The sequence below is a fragment of the Quercus lobata genome, chromosome 2 (assembly GCF_001633185.2).
Source record: "Quercus lobata isolate SW786 chromosome 2, ValleyOak3.0 Primary Assembly, whole genome shotgun sequence".
Taxonomy (NCBI): domain Eukaryota; kingdom Viridiplantae; phylum Streptophyta; class Magnoliopsida; order Fagales; family Fagaceae; genus Quercus; species Quercus lobata.
This window is the reverse complement of record NC_044905.1, coordinates 40,112,670-40,130,219: the sequence shown is the minus strand read 5'-3', so window position 1 is coordinate 40,130,219 and position 17,550 is coordinate 40,112,670. Positions and strand designations below refer to the sequence as shown.

The 17,550-nt window shown below is 37.9% G+C and overlaps 1 protein-coding gene across 1 annotated transcript; it reads right to left on the bottom strand.

Moving 5' to 3' along the window:
- Positions 1–844: 844 nt before the first annotated feature.
- On the bottom strand, positions 845–2,473 carry LOC115964376. Its single transcript, XM_031083703.1, has 4 exons — positions 2,393–2,473; positions 1,583–2,296; positions 1,238–1,417; positions 845–1,123 (listed from the first exon to the last, which is right to left on the bottom strand). Exons 1-4 carry the CDS (start codon positions 2,471–2,473, stop codon positions 845–847), a joined length of 1,254 nt encoding a protein of 417 aa, XP_030939563.1.
- Between the last annotated feature and the right edge of the window lie 15,077 nt (positions 2,474–17,550).

Here is a 17,550-nt window from a genome sequence, read left to right as displayed (position 1 = left end):
TGCTCAGCTACCCTCTTATCTCTACACATAGTTCGAAGGTCGCATTGTAATCGTCTGATGAGGCTAATCTTGCTAGAAGTCAGCTTCTGAATTTTTGGCTTTAGGGATTTGCACAAAGTCCAGACTGTCAAAGTGCTATAAGAGTCGTTGGACGATCTTTAAGTACTTCTGCTTCCTTTCTTATTTGGCTTCATAATCTCCCTTCACTTGTCCAATTATTAGTTGAGAATCAGCTTGGATGATAAGGTTCCTTGCTCCTAGTGCCTTTGCTAGACTCAGACTTGTTAGCAATGCTTCATATTCTGCCTCGTTATTTATTGCTGTGAACTATAACCTGACTGCATACCTTAGTGCTTCTCCTTCTGGGGGTATAAGAACTACTCCTACTCCTCCCACTTTCTTTGTGGCTGACCCATCTGTTTGGACCGTCTATATTTCCATGGGGGTTTCTTCTTCCTTGCAGGGGTAAGTGAATTCTACAATGAAGTCCGCTAGTGCTTGGGCTTTGATTGTTGCTCGAGGCCAATATTTGATGTCAAACTAGCCTAATTCAATTTCCCATTGAATGAGTCGTCCTATTGCATCTATCTTGTTCATCGTCTTTCTTATGGGCTGGTCTGTCATGATGACAATGGGGTGTGCCTGGAAATAAGGACGGAGTTCTAGAGGCCACCAATAATGCAAAAGCTATCTTCTCCATCTTTGGGTAACATGCTTCTGCTCCTTGGAATGCCTGACCGGTATAATAAACTAGCTTCTGAACGTTCCCTTTTTCTCTGATCAGTGCCGAACTTACTACAGCATTGGATACTACTAAGTAAAGGAACAACTTCTCTCCCATCACTTAGGGGCTTAATAAAGGTGGTTTCATCAAGTACTCCTTTAACTTGGCAAGGGCTTCCTCGCATTCGTCATTCCATTGAAAGGTTTTTTTCAATAACTTGAAGAATGGCATGCACTTGTCTGTTGCCCTAGAGACGAATCTGTTTAAGGCTGCAACTTTCCCTGTCAAGCTCTGTACCTCCTTCACTGTTTTTGGTGATTCGACCTCGATTATTGCTTTTTCTTTGTCTGGATTTGCATCTATTCCCCCGTTGGGACACCATGAATCCCAAAAATTTTCCTGAAGCAATAGCAAAAACACATTTTGCAGGGTTTAATTTCATATTGTACTTACTTAGTGTATTGAAGGTTTCTTTGAGATCGTCCAAGTGTTGGCTTCGTCCTTACTTTTCACCAGCATATCATCCACGTTTATCTCCACATTCCTTCCAATCTGGTGAGAGAACATACGGTTCACCAATCTTTGGTAGATGGCTCCTGCGTTCTTCAGTCCAAAGGGCATAATCGTGTAGTAGTATAATCCTTCGCTAGTGACGAATGAGGTCTTCTCTTGATTGTCTTCATCCATAAGAATCTGGTTGTATCCAGAAAATGCATCCATGAAACTCAATAGCTTGTGTCCAGCAGTTGAGCCTACCAGCTAGTCAATCCTTGTCAAAGGGAAACTGTCTTTTGGGTAGGCCTTATTCAGGTCTGTGAAATAAATGCACATTCTCCACTTGCTATTGCTTTTCTTTACCATAACCACATTTGCTAGCCAATCTGGATAGAATACCTCCCTGATGAAATCATCCTCTAGTAGCTTATCTACTTCTTCAGTCACAACTTTGTTGCATTCTGGTGCAAATATTCTCCATTTTTGTTGCAAAGGTTTACACTCTGGGTTAACATTGAGATGATATTGTATGATCTTCCTATCAATCCTGGGTATATCATTATGTTTCCAAGCAAAAACATCTTGGTTTGCCCTTAGGAAGGATATCATTTTCTCTTTCTCTAAGGCTAAGAGTGTTGTTCCGATCTTCAATACCTTCGTCGAATCTCTTAGGACGATCTCAACTTCTTGTGGTGTTTTTGATGGTTTGGGAATGGGTTTTGGTTCATTAATCACCCATGTGTGGTTTTCTCCCAATGCTAGGGCAGCTTGATAGAACACTCTTGCCAGAACTTGGTCTCCTTTGATTTCTCCTACTCTATAGGCTGTTGGAAACTTCACCTTCAAGTGATATGTTGACGTTACTGCTTTTAGATTGTTAAGTGCAAGTCTTCCCAGGATGATGTTGTATGTTAAAGGGTAATCAACTATGAGGAAATCAATTTCCTTGGTGACTTGAGTTGGGTAAGTTCCTGCGATCACAATTAGAGTGATGATGCCTCTAGGGACGATTCTATCCCTTGTGAAGCTTACTAGAGGCGAGGTGAAAGGCCCGATCCTTTTCTTATCCAACTTCATCTGCTAAAATTCAAGCAAGTAGACAATATCTGTTAAGCTTCCATTGTCAATGAGCACTCGGTGGATGTTAAATTCTTCTATTCTGAGCATGATTACCAGCAGATTGTCATGGGGTTGTTTGTTGCCGTGACTGTCTCTTTCAGAGAAGACAATATCTGGCTCGTCATTCTTTGGCATCTTCATTGGAGGGACCCGCGAATGGACGCTGTTTATTTCTCTCCCCTGTGCTTTTTTCAAGGACTTCAACGTCTTCAATTCTCTTGAGATCATCTTTATTTCTCCTGTAAGGGGTTTGTTATCCCTTACCTCTAGAGTTTTATCCTGGTTATCCTTCCATTGGTACCTGTATGGCTCTGTCTTTCTAACGTATTTTTGCAACTTCCCTTGTCGTATTAAAGTTTCCACCTAATCTTTCAAGTGCCTACATTCGTCAGTACGATGCCCGTGGTCCTGGTGGCATCTACAGTAGTTGCTCTTGTCCCTTCTTTCTACGGGAGTACTAATTGGCTTCGGCCATTGCAAGGAAGGATCGTCTTTTATTTTTATAAGGACCTGCGCAATTGGCATTATTAGAGGAGTAAAGTTGGTGGACTTGGGTTTCCTATCTGGAAGCTCCTTCTTTTTCCATGTGGTCTGTCCGCCACTTCATGTCTCCTTCTTCTTATCCCAATAGCTATTTGTTCCTTTGTCTCCCTTCTTTTTCCCTTTCATCTCCTTTACGAGCATTTTGTCCTCCGCATTCATGTATTTCTGGGCTTTATGTAGCAACTCCGCTACTGTTTTTGGTGGACTTTTAGTGATTGAGAAGAAGAAATCTCTTGGTAGCAATTCTGCTTGGAAGGTTGTTAGGATGACTTGATCTTCAACTTTGTCTACCTGCATCAGCTCCTTATTAAACCGAGTGATGTATTGCCTTAGTGATTCTCCTTCGGCTTACTGAATGTTGAGAAGATGGCCAGTTGGCTTTTTGTGCCTTTTCCCCCTAATGAAATGATGAACAAAACCCTTACTGAGTTGTTCAAAGTCTACGATGGTTCCTGGAGGTATCTTGCTGAACCATACTCTGGCTACTCCCTTCAGCGTTGTTGGGAATGCCCTACACATCACTTTGTCTGGGGTCATCTATAATAGCATCAACATCTTAAATGATTCAATGTGATCCAATAGATCCTTGGAACCGTCATATGACTCCAACTGTGGGAGACGAAATTTTGGCAGGAGGGGACGGTTCAGTACTTCAGTGGTAAAAGGTAAGTCCGTCCTTCGAATCATCCCATCCAAATTCTCTCTGCCTTTGTCCTCATAGCACTTTTTAGTTCGTCCACCTTCTTCCTCATGTTGCGAACCTCATTCTCCATTTTAGCGGAATCTTCTCCTGACGTTCTGTCTTGCCTATTGGCTTGAGAATTCGATTCTCCTTCATTTTGGTTTTCACTTGTTCGCCGACGATCTACGTTTTGAGATTCCTTCGTCTTTCGTAACTCTTCATTCTGGCGAGTCAGCTCTTCCACATTAACCAAAAGGGCTTGGATTTGTTGTTGTTGCATAACATCTAGTTGAGGTATAGTTTCTGCTTCCATCTTGCACTTCGAAGAACTCTTTTGTCACTGGGAGAGATCGCTTGAATGATTAGCGTTCCCACAGATGGCGCCAAACAAATGATGCAAAAAATCAACAGTTGAGCTCCTTGTTGTAGCAGATGGACGATGCTATGAATGGGGTCGTCTTCGTGGATGAGAATCCTACAAAATAAGCTAAGGGGAAAAGTAACATACCGATGTGGCGTCAGCCAAACCGCCTTCGATGCTTAAGTCAGTAAGAGAGAATTATTCCAAAGAGAAAATGAGTTAAGAGTGATTTCGTAGAGTATTTGTGTGTACCTTTAACTTCTATTGTCTTCTCTTTTATAGTTATGTGCCTCATTAATGGGCAATGATGTGCTGCATTTATGCTCAACAGCTAGTGCGTTACAAAATCTTTGTCTGGAGATCACAGCTCATTCTGTGACCGTTGCTCTGTCCGTTACGTTTTTTCATCAATGTGCGTAATAAATGCATAACGTCTTCTCTGGGTGAATGACGATCTTCGTGTAATGACGACCATAAATTTCTAGTTCATCACTTATTATGTGTGAAGAAAAAAAATAATTAAAAAAATTGATATATTAATAAAATGTGGTGCAAAATAGATAAAATTCTTTGAAAAGTGAGTATATAAAATAGAAACAATAAGTTGTTAATTTAAAATAGACAAAAAAAAAAAAAAACCCTTTACTCTAGCTAATTGCAAATGCTCTAAAAGCATTCATATCAATTTAACTAAATGTTTCTATCTAAAGCCTTACTTTTTCTATTTTACAAAACCACTTTTACAAAACACCCACATCAGCTAATCTATTCTACCTTCTATTTTATTTAAATACTCATATATATTCTTTTTTTAAAATATTTTATCTCAAGTCTCTCATTCTCACACACCGTCACACGTTCTCTTATGGTCTCTCACGTTCAGGTATATCTTCTATTTCCTCTCAACCCTCAGCTTTCTTTCTCCTCTTAGATCTCTCTTAGCTTTTTTTATGGCAAACCTAAAGAAAGCTCTCTCTCTCTCTCTCTCTCTCTCTCTCTCTCTCAGTTTGTAAAAGCTCTAGGTTTGCGTTTGATTTTGATTTTGGGTTATGGGTTTTTAGTTGATGGTTAGTTTTGGTTAGGGTTGATTTTCTACCGATTTTGGGTTTATCAAGTTTGATTTTCCATTGTATTTTGGGTTGATTTTCTGTTGTTGTAACAATTTTTGGTGGTGGTGGATGGGATTTGCGTTTCAATTTAGGCGGTGTTGGGTTGTAAGTTATGTGAGACTGAGAGAACAAGAGGGGAGAGAGTCTTCTTTGAGGTGAGAGAAATTAATAAAATATCAAATACAAAGTTACAGTAACTACGTATATTTACATGGTTATTGTAGCAATTGTGTAAATTTACACAATTTTAGCTCAACTGATGTGGAAGAATTTTGGGGTTAGATTTGTAAAATTTGCCACTTTTTCTATTTTATACTCACTATGTGAATGCTCCAAGCCCTTGTTAGGGAGGAGAGAAATGAATGAAATGGAAATTATTAAAAAGAATAATTTTAAAATATTCTTCTCTTTTCTTGTTTGAAAGTTTTAATGGAATGAATGGAAAGTTCATTCACTTGTTTGGAAGAGGAATACTCATTACTTTCTAATTACTCAAAATCTCAAATTTTCATTCTCCCAAAAATTGTGAGGAATTGGAGGAAAGAAATTTGATTTAATGAATTTTTTACTAAAATTTTCAAAATATCCCTATATATTTATTTATTTATTTCTTTTAAAATAGAGGCCAAATAGTAATATTGCTATAAAATGATTCTATTCATTTCTCTCTATGTTATTCCCAAATAAAGTTACTTATCTTCTATTCCTTTATTTTAAAATATTCAAATAATGTTACTTAATTTTATTTCATTCATTTTCTTTATTTTTAAATACATTTTATTATTTTATGATCATTTCATTACATTTTTTTATGAACTTCCAAACAAAATTTAATATACTAATAATAGTATCAAAAATTGAAGGACAAGTTGAGATTGAGAGCAACCTCTTATAATTATTTCATTTCATTCTCTTATGAACTCAAAACAAAACTTAATATAATAATGAGAGTGTCGGAAGTTGGAAGGACAATATATTACGCAGATAAGGTTGTGGGTAACGTGGGGAGTTGAACAAAAGAATGGCCGAAAGGGTGCCACAACACATGCGTAGAGGGACATATGGCTCATATCTTATACAACCACTGTGACGCCCCCTCAAAACCCGACAAAATCCACAACCAGGCTCGCCGTACTATAAAAATCCTGCTCCTCATTGAATGCGACTCTTGTACGGAATCTCCCAAGCGTCCCTTTCATTCTCTGTTTGACCGTACACGTGTCTTTGTCCTTTTCTATTGCCTGACTGCCACGACCTGGGATTCTGACACGTGGCGTGATTAAAACGTACAGCTTCGCCTCGCGATTCGCGTGACTTTGGCGCTTTTTTCTTTTTTTTTTTTTTCCTTGTTTCCGGTTCTGCTTTTATTATCTCTCTCTTTTTCTTTATTTTCATTGACCACCTTGATATTATCATCATCATCAGAAAGGGAATGTATTGCGGGTTTTCACTACTCTCACGCTGTCTAAATGCACTGGCAGCACTGCTCTGTTGTCAGATTATCCATCTATTTTATTATTTATTTTTTTAGATAAAGGATAGGGACCGACATACAAACTTTTTTCAGATGTATGACGAGTTTTGACGGTGAAAAAGAAGTGGAGAGTTTACGTAGGTCTACATTTTCAGTATTTATAACTTCTTTTAAATAAAAGTTGTATAAAAAGTTGTGTTAATAGTATTTTTATTTTTTATTTTATTTTTTTTGGGTTTAAAGTACAAAAGAATCAAAGATTACTCGTCTTTATTATATTTTGTGTCTTAACAACTATGATAAAAAATGGCTATTCTAAAAGGTGAGAGAAATAATAGTAAATAAATAAATACTACTTATATGAGATAGTGCTTACTGCTTAGAATAAATTTTTTAATGTGGGTTTAAAGGTATAGTGGTTAGTTAATTTTTTCTTTAAGAGAAATTTTTTGATAAACTAATGCATATTAATTTTGTTAATTTTGTTTTTGAGCTTTATTTTAGATACAATATAGAAATTCTACTATGTCTTAATTTAAGTGTATATATGTATAAAACTTCCTCCTAAAGACTTGAACTTCGACTTTTATTCCCTACACTTCATAATCACTTATACATATACGACCTTACTTGTTTTTGAACTTTTAAAGCCAAGTCGATTGGTTACATATGTTGTTCTCAAGTTTTGTTACTGGTGTGGGTGTCTTACTTATGATAAAGGTTGTGTATCTTTTAAGTATGAGAAGTTGCGTAAGTTTGTTGCTGGTGTGAATTGTCTTATGAGAAGTTGCGTAAGTTTGTTGCTGGTGTGAATTGTCTTACTCACGATAATAATGATTACAGCCGATGGATTCAAAGCAAAGGTACTTTGAGAGAAGAGGATAAAAAATTTGGAGCTTGGCAGAGGGCTACTCACTCGTACTTCTTTTGATTTCCAACCACGGAAGTGGAGGGTAATGAAAATCAAGCCCCGAGTTACAATTCACCGAGAAGAAGAGAGGCGGAGACAAACCACCAACCTCTAGAGTTAAATTTTGGTCAAGCGACGGAGGAAATTTTGGCTATCAATGTAGTAATTTTGGATAATGGAGATTCGATGGGCAAAAATATTTGCAATCCAAAATTTTCTAAACTTACTTTTTCTAGTGCTCTAGAAAAACGATAAGAAGATTGCCAGACAAAAATATCTTTAGATTATGAAATTCAAATTCAAGTGATTGATGGGAATATTAATAAATATGATTTTGTGGAGGGGTTTTTAATGTAGAACTTGCACTTTCAAAGTCACATGATTCTTTCCCTTACCAAGAAGTTAACTCGAAAATTTCACATGATTAGCACGTGTGTAGAAACCTCATTTTGTATCCCTTACGACTCGAGCCCCTATTCCCCACTAACAATATCACTAGAAGGGTCCATGGCTAGCCTAAGGCCTAGGTGAAGAAACTCTATAACTTGAAGGATGTTTTGGAAGATAAAAACCTTGCATAAACCCTAAGCATGCGTATGCAAGTACATTGCCTGTGTAAGCATGCACCAACATTGCGTACACACCCTCAAGTAAGCATACGCATGTAGGGTTTCAGAAGCTATATAAGGAAAGTTTTTTATGGAAACGCCTGTAGAGCTAATCCTACATCGCTTGGGAAGAGCCCCTCTTTGAACACTATAAAATGCCCTTCACGATCCTATTCCCAAGACTCACCAAATCTACTCCAACAAAGTAATTCAAAGAGGGAGCTTTCATTTCAAAAGCATCCTCAAGTTAAAGTTTCTTGGCTGGGACTTATTCTGGTCTAAACCCTCTAGTTAAACTTATTAACCCTTCTACGTATTTGTTTTGTAGATTGACTGAGAGAAACGGTCAAAACCAAGCTCTAAGGGCTCTTTGTGTGAGGTATTGTTCTTACCTTTCTCTCCCTTTTCTTTAAGTTTTTGTTGTTGTTTTCCTGCCTTAATAACCTATTGTGTAGTGTAGGTTTACTACTATTTAGTGTAGAAACATGCTAGGATAGTTTAGGAGTAGTTTTAATTAAGTGTTGCCTTTTGTGTTTCTAGGATATGTGCACATTGTAGACACCTCATTTTGTACCCTTTACGACCTAAACCCCCATTCCCCAATGACAATATCACTTGAAGGCCCAAGATTGATTTAGGGCCCAATCTTGTGAATCTTTAGCTTGAAGGATGTTTTGGTAAGAAAATGTGCAGGAAAACCCTAGGCATGTGCGTGCATACTTAAAGCATGCGCATGCATGCCGTTAAGTATGCGCACGCATATATCGATCATGCACATGCATAACCTAAGTATGCGCATGCATGTAAGGTTTTAGAAGACCTGCAAGGAAAGTTTTTTGGACATAAAATCATGTAGAGTGAGTTCCATAACATTTGGGAGCTGCCTTACACCCCTCTGCAATCACTCTAAAAGGCTCTAAATGCTCTTTTACCAAAACACAATGAATTCACTAGATTATAGTGAATCATAGAGGGAGTTTTATTCTAAAACATCCTCAAGTTAAAGTTTACTTGGTTGGGACCTATTTTGGTCTTGAACTTCAAGTTTTAAGCTTACTAGCCTTCTTGGATTTGTTCTTGATTAGATTGACTAAAGGGAACTATCAATTAAAGCTCTAAAGAGTTCTAGTGTTGAGGTAAAGGTTCAAACTTTGTCTCTTCATTTTCTTGTTGTTTGTTTGTTTTCTTCCATGTTTTATTGCTTTAGTATCTTGTTTGTTAGTTTAGGTTATTTAGTTTTTATATTAGAAGCATGATAGGTCGTTAACTTTCTTGTTTTAATCTCCTGTTCTTTTTTGTTCTAGGTCTGCGTTTTTGGGCATGTATGCATGCGCATGCATCATGCATGCATATGCATACTTGCATGCATACGTACACATGCTTGCTCCCAGAAATCTAGATTTATGGTTTTTCATGTTTTGTTCAGTTTCTTTCACATGTTTAGCTTTAGTTTAGTTTAGTTTTCACATGTTTAGGGTTTAAGTTAGTAAAATAACATGTTTTGATTAGTTTAATTGTAAGATGAATGATTAGGGTTTGCATGCTTTAAGGAGTAGCTATGAACGTGCACTGATGCATAGGTGCTATGATGCAGTAAGGTAAGTAAGGTGAGTCATGCATAGGTCATATGAACATGCATTTGATTGCTTGAACATAGGTTGTTTGCTTATAATGGATAAACGTGATGAATTTCTTGACACCTTGATGATTGAATACGCATGTATCAATTCTTGATGTTACAACCTTGTGATATGTTTACTGCCATTCTATATAAAGCATGATTTGCTAGATGAATAATAGGATCTTATGCCATGATGTATGTGGGATGATGTGCCATGTTGAATGCTAGATGTATGTTAGAGTGTGTGAGTATAGAATAACATGTTAAAGGACCCTTTGATGAGATTCGGACTTGGAACACAATAAGTGGAGGCAGACCTATGGGTCGAGTGGAGTTGGGTACCTAACACCTTTCCATCCCCATAATTAAACTTCGAACACGTGCTCTGGTAAAGATCAGTCCTTCCACAAGGGTGCTATATTTATGGTTCCTAGACCTAATCTAGGTGGCAACTCCATTTTAAACCCTTTGCCCGGTCCGCCCTAGGCCGAGGCGTACTTCCCACGATTAGAGAACTAACTCGTTGCGGGTGCTTGCGCCCAAACGCATGCTCGTGCATGCAAATAGTCAACCCAGAAACCTAGAACTTGCTTATTTTATGATTTCTTTCTGTTTTGCCTACTTTGTATCCATGATTAGGTTCTGTATAATAGTTTTCACATGTTTAATCTTAGAATTAGTAGAATAACATGTTGTATATGCAAGTGAGATTTGACCTTATATGAGAGATACAATAAGTTATCTAACAGAACATCTAAATGAAAAAGCTCATAAGTGACAAAAATGCAAGCTTTAACATCATAATATCAAAAGAAGAAGAAAGTGATAGCAAGGATGTAAAGTAGACACAAGATGTACGTGGAAAACCCTAAGAAAGGGATGAAAATCCACGGTTTGATCAAGAATGGAACATTCTTGTTCTATTTAGCCTTGTATTATATGAAAAAAAGAGGTAACTCTTGTACAATAAGGGTGTTCTTCCTTAAAAGAGAGACCTTGCTTTCTACCTTCCTATCTTATCAACTTTCTACCCTCTTCTCAAAAGATTTACTTGGGTTCTTACCCCAAAAGTCCAGCTGCATGTTTCTCTTATAATCTGAGGAATATGGCTGAGTACAAAGACAGGTGTCAAGTCATCATTTTCTATTTTTTGTTCCTTTCCACAGCTAGGGTACTATTTGGTGACTGAAGGAAAGAGAATACGCCAACATGGCACTGTGGCATGCAACGAGAGGGACATCAAAAGTACTGTAGGTGATACACGTGTCTCTAAAGTGGTCCAACATTCACTCAGCCAATAAGGGGTGTTTCTATAGTTGTCGACCTCAGAAAGTCAATATCTCCCTTTTGTGAGTGCTTGAGTACCATGTCAGATTCATATCTTACTTTCTTCCCAAGGTAGCCACACCTTTAGCTCGAGATGAGGATAGAACTTTGTAGCCAACATTTTCTCTTCCTTTGCTCACAGTTACTCCACATGTAAGGTCTAGATCCAGCCACATCGACATTCTCCCATGCCTTAGCTGGTGTAGTGTACACATGCTCACATGTTTATTTGCTTGAGTCAAATATTAAGTTTTAATGTGCTAAATAAAAACATAAACATACACTTGAACATGAACATGCATTGATTGACTAGTTTTCATATGTTTAATCTTAGAATTAGTAGAATAACATGCTTACATGTTTATTTGCTTGAGTCAAATATTAGGGTTTAATGTGCTTAATAAAAACATGAACATACACTTAAACATGAACATGCATTGATTCCATATGTGCTATGGTGATGATGCAGTGAGGTAAGTAGGGGTAATACATGCATTGTAACATGAACATAGATATGTGTACAATGATAAACATGATTGGATGAGATGAACATGCTATATTGATGCTATATGAATGCAATGTGTACAATGATGGATATGAATGGTTGATGCCATGTATGCTTGTTGGCCTTGTGATGATGTTACACATCTAATGTGTTATGCCATTAGATGGAATGTGGGATGCTTAGATGAATGGTAGGATATATACCATGCTTAGATGAATGAAAGGATGCATGTTTGGTTGAGATGATGATATACCATGTCTTGATGAATGATTAGGTTCTATAAGATGGATGATATGATGTAACATGCCATGCTTAGATGAATGTTAGGGTGTATGCTAGGGTAGGATTAGTGTGTGTGTGTGTGTGTGTGTGTGTGTAGGATAACCTATTAAAGGACCCTTTGATAGAATTAGGATATGGTACACAATGAGTGGAGACCGACCTACGGGTCGAGTAGAGTTCGGTGTCTAACACATTCCCATTTATGTAACTTAACTCCAAACACAGACTTTGAATAGATCAGGCCCTTTGCAAGGGGCACATACATGGTTCCTAGACCTAATCTATGTGGTGACCCCATGAACACTCTGCCTCTAGTCCACTCGGTTGAGGCTTAATCCTAGGAGCACAACGATCATGCACAACAAGAGGAGTTGAACACACACTGGGTGTCGGCGCTTACGCCCACAGTAGGGATTCCATTGGAGATAGAGATGTTAAACTCTAATATGTTTTATATCCTAAATCTAAAAAAATCTTTTCTAATGTGGTTTCACATGCTTGGACATTTTGTTCACCATTGTTACCCCGGTTGGAGCTGAGTGAGGAAGTCAAGGGTCCATTCGGGCTAGGGCTTTCTGAAGTTCACAAAACCAAATCATAATCCATGTTATTGCCTATCATGGGCTTAAGTACAATAAAGGGTTGACTACCAATCCATTTGGGTCCATTTAGGCCTAGGTTAAAGCATGGTCCCCCTAGTTGTGAGTGATCTACTTATCTTGTCCCTTAGCATTAAGGAACCTACCGACACATAGAGTGATCTACTTATCTTTGATATCTCTTGTTTATTCAACCATATATCTTGTGATCATGGCCTTTATTTTAAAGATAAAATTAAAAAGAAATTGGTTAAAATTGGAAGGATGACCTAGAAGTTATGGTATATCCTAAGACTTTAGGATGAAAAGAAAAGATGTACTGAAATGTAAGTGGCTTGTCCTAAAGCCTAAAGGTTTGCCATATGTAGACACCACATTTTGTACCCTTACGACTCGAGTCCCTGTTCCATAATGACAATATTACTAGAATGGTCCATGACGGGTCTAGGGTCTATCTAAAGAAACTCTTTAACTTGAAGGGTGTCTTGAAAGAGAAAAAACCTGCATAAACCCTAAGCATATGCATGCACGTACACTAACTATGTACATATGCAATGACAATGCATATGTGCCCTTAAGCACATGTACGCATGTAGGGTTTCAGAAGCTATGTAAGGAAAATTTTTTATGGAAGCGCATTCAGAGCTAATCCCACATCGCTTGGGAAAAGCCTTGCGTCCCTCTCTAAGCCCTATAAAAGGCCCTCCACTACCCTTTTCCTAAGACAGACTGAATATACTCCAAAAAAGAGATTCAAAGAGGGTGCTTTTACTTTAAAAGCATCCTCGAGTGAAAGTTTTTAGGCTATGACCTATTTTGGTCTAAGCCTTCTAGTTAAATTCACTAATCCTTTTGGATATTTTCTTTGTAGACTAACCGAAGAGAATGGTCAAAATCAAACTCTAAGAGCTCTTTGTGTGAGGTATCATTCTTGAATTTTCTCTTCCTTTTCTTTAAGTTTTAATACTGTTTTTTTTTTGTTTTTTTTTTTTAGGAATTGTTTTAATAGTTTAGAAACACGCTAGGTAATATAGGATGTAGTTTTAATTGAGTCTTACTTGCCATGTTTTTTGGCAGGGATACGTGCACTTGCTCGTATGCATCTCCACGACCCTACGTGTGCATGCTTCTGCCCATGCAAACATGATCAACCTAGAAACCCAAAACTTGTTTGTTTTATGATCTCTTTTTGTTTTGCTTAGTTTATATCCATGATTAGGTTCTACGTGACTTATTTTTCACATGTTTAAGCTTAAAAATTTTAGAATAACATGCTCACATGTTTATTTTCTTGAATCAAAGATTAGGGTTTAATGTGATTGATGAACACATGAACATACGCTCGAACATGAACATGCATTGATTGCATAGGTGATGTGGTGATGAAGTAGTGAGGTAAGTAGAGCTAAGACATGAATTGTAACATGAACATGCATATGTGTACAATGATGAACATGATTGGATGAGATGAACATGCAATGTGTTGAGGTCCAAAAAATTACAATAAGGAAAGCCCAATACTTGGAACTGGATTGTGGGCCTTAAGGGAGCTAAGGAACCTATGGCCAAGTTAGTGTTCTTGCAAAAGGAACTTAAGAAAAGATATAAAGGGTGGAGTAAAATGCCCAATGGCAAAAGAAAGGAAAGAAATTAAAAAAAAAAAAAAAAAAGTCTTGTATAAGGAGTAGGTGACCCAAGAGAAATGATCCTTGAAAGGGAATTGATTATTTCTACTACACCTTCCCCACGCATAACCAAACTTCCAAATCCATGAATCAAGATTTTTTTACCATCCTTTTAGATTAGAAAAAAATTGATTTTTTCTTAACCAAAGCTTGACAATAAAATCAAAAAGAAACAGGCGACTAATCATGCCTAGAAAAACCCAATGATTGGTAGCGAGCCTTGAACCGTGATTAAAATGGCTCATTGTCATAATTCACTCCCACTGTGCATGTTTTTTTTTAAGGGACACCACTTATTTCCCTTCTTTCCATACACACGCATTGCCATATAGGGTGGTCGTAGCTATGAGATATCGATAGAAGGCCATCGAAGGAGTTCAAGAAGAGGGTGTTGTTAACAAAGCCATAGCAAATGACCCTTATTTTTAGATATATATATATATATATATATATATATATATTATGGGAGGTCGAGAAACCAAGGACAAGAGCATGCAAACCAAGGACAAGAATAAACGGGAAGAGATCATAACAAAAGGGGCACACCTTGGAAGATTTTGTCAAGGAATCCTCGAAGCAAACATGATAATGCAATCACAAAACCTGAGAAGATCGACATGCCTGAGGAACCCGAGGATACTGATACATTCCTAGAAGGGCCGTGGTCTAGCCATGAAGACCACCAGACACGTGACCGAGGGAAGGAAGGAAGGTGTGTCATTGAGCGGATGAAGGAAGGGTACAAATAAAGCATCCATCACCTCCGCATTCAATACTCTGTACCCACTTAGCTAGCCGCATTAATGGTGGAATGACCCTTGAATAGTGTCATCACAGCTCACAACCTAACAGAGAAACCTTCTACTAAGGCCTTAATGGGACAAGTATCTGAAGAAAAATCCTTGGCCCTCCAAGTGGAAGGCCAGGATGCAATTTGGATGACAATATAAAGGAAAGAGATCCCTACAAGAAGAGGGATCAAGAATCAAAGCAAAAGAAGAAAGAGAAAGAGTGAGAATATTGTAGTTCAAGAACAAGTGTTAACCTTCACCTCGGCCTAAAACCGAGGAGCATTGTTGTATAAATCCCAGACATATGTTGTTTTGCTTTGCCTAGCTTATATATATTAAACATCCATTTCAATGTCACCTTATAGACTTATTAATAAGGGTAAATAAGGTTGATTGGCATCCCATCTTTATAAATTAATTGTGCAAGGTTGAAATCTTACTTATCCAATTTTGGCCCGCCACAATTGGCACCGTTTGTGGGAAATTTCACCTAATACCCTTACACGCAATCTTTTATAAGTGAAATGACTAATTCTAGAAGGAGCAGTTCCTTAGCCCACAATGATAGTAAAGAATTTGTGGGGTCCCAGCGTAGGGACCAGTTTGTAAACCTTGAACGAAGAAAGGACTATGACGTAGCTCGCACCCCTAGCCAGAGGGCCCCATCTGTTCACATAGATCATTCTAGCCAAACTTATACTTGCCTAATTAGTCGTCACTCACATAACGAGGAGGTGTACAACCTTAGACGTAAAGTGCATCGTTTGCACCGACGCCTTCACTATAAGGCACAGATAATGAAATTGATAGGGATTTTGAGGACATAGTCGTTAGAACCTTCAAGGTGGGGCTTCCTACACAATCGGACCTTAGGAAGTCCCTCACCATGAGACCCCTTCAGAATATGCACCAGTTGATGGATCGTATCGAGGAGCACAAAAGGGTGGAAGATGATCAGAGCCAAAGTAAGGGGAAGCCTAAAATCTTTATACCCGACCGAAGAGATAATCGGTTAGATCGGTTTGGATCAAGCAGACTGAGGAGGGAATTCTTCAACCAAGATTCTCAAAACCCCATCAATGCCTAAGTGGTGAATTCAGTATTCAAGGAGCCAATCTACTGAGTGTTGGAAAAAATAAAGAGCGAGCCCTATTTTAAGTGGCCCAACAAAATAGGAGGAGACCCTACCAAAAGAAACCAAAATCTCTATTGCCAGTATCATAAGGACCGAGGTTATACAATGGAGGACTACAGGACGTTGCATGTTTTTCTTGACCAATTGGTCAGAGCAGGGAAGTTGAAACAACTCATGCACCAACCTCTTAGATGAGGAGAGTAGTCCGCGTTAGGGCCTCAAAGGGATGCCGTGCCACAGTCATCCTTGGGAACTATCAATGTTATCTTTGCAGCCTCAATGAGGGATTTCAACTCTACAAGTGGGGTAATGATGATATCTTCGCAATCAAAGGTTAACGAAGAAGGTGGACCACATAAGAAAATCAGACTTGAAGAGCAGCCTATCCTTGGTTTCTTTGAGGCTAATAAGGAAGGAACAATTCAACCTCATGATGATGCACTTGTAGTAACCCTTTGAATTGGTGGATTTGATGTAAAAAGGGTAATGATAAACCAGGGAAGTGGGGCTGAAATCATGTACCCAGATTTGTATAAAGGCCTGGGATTGAAGCCTAAAGATCTTAGCAAGTATGACATCCCACTGGTCGGATTCGATGGTAAGACCATTGTTCCCAAGGGTATGATCAGACTACCAGTCCAAACAGGAAAGGAAGTGGTGAACGTGGGCTTCATTGTAGTTGAGGCTTACTCGCCCTATATAGCAATCTTGGCAAGGCCATGGCTCCATGCTATGGGGGCTGTATCTTTCACCCTACATGTAAAGGTGAAGAATCTGACCGAGGGAGGGGTCGAGGAGCTGCTGGGATGTCAATCTGTTGCCAAACAATGTATGGTAGCGGTGATCAGGCATCTGTTAGGATTAGTGCCCTAAAATCCTATTGTATGCTATGTATGACATTATGTTCTATATAATAAACTTGTTTTATTATTATCTAAAATAATGGTAGCATGAATATTTGGACATTATTGTATAGTCGTTGAGATGCATTGTATATGATTTATGTGATTTAGTCACAGAAGATATAAATCACAAGTTCTTTGTAAACTCAAAATCTTAGTTCGTAGTTGGTGACGAAATTGGACATTTCATCTGCGAAGACTATAACATGTCAATTAAGATGATTTGTCTTGATCATGAAAGTGGAAACTTCTACTTGATATGTTAATATTTTTTAAGTGTATAAAACATATTGAACTAGACCGCCGTGAGATTTATTATTCTATTAACAACTGTCAAACGAATACTAAATCTCACGACTTCTCATTTACATAAACTCTCAATCTTGAGAGAATAGTGAACCCGATCATGAAATGTTGGTTGCTTTAATATATCAAGAGTGAGATCTAGACAAACAGTCAAAACCTTAGTATGTTAGGCAACCGTATGTAATGTTAAAGGAACACATATTCTCAAGATGGAATCCATAGTCTCTTTATAGAGATATAATATATTCCCTTGAGATAAGTTTAATGGGATTGGTTATTCAGAGTGTTAGGCCTAACCACTTTCATAAAGAGTTACTAAAGTCTATGTTTTATGAAATTAGATTTCATAAAATATATATGAATAACTTAAAGG

Bases quoted from the DNA above. Each gene is read 5' to 3' on its own strand.
- LOC115964376 (XM_031083703.1), bottom strand. From the start codon at position 2,473: ATGCCAAAGAATGACGAGCCAGATATTGTCTTCTCTGAAAGAGACAGT. The intron at 1,418-1,582 runs GTAAAGAAAAGC...GGATACAACCAG, and splicing joins GGCTAGCAAATGTGGTTATG to ATTCTTATGGATGAAGACAA. The intron at 1,124-1,237 runs GTGAAAAGTAAG...CTATTGCTTCAG, and splicing joins TAAACGTGGATGATATGCTG to GAAAATTTTTGGGATTCATG.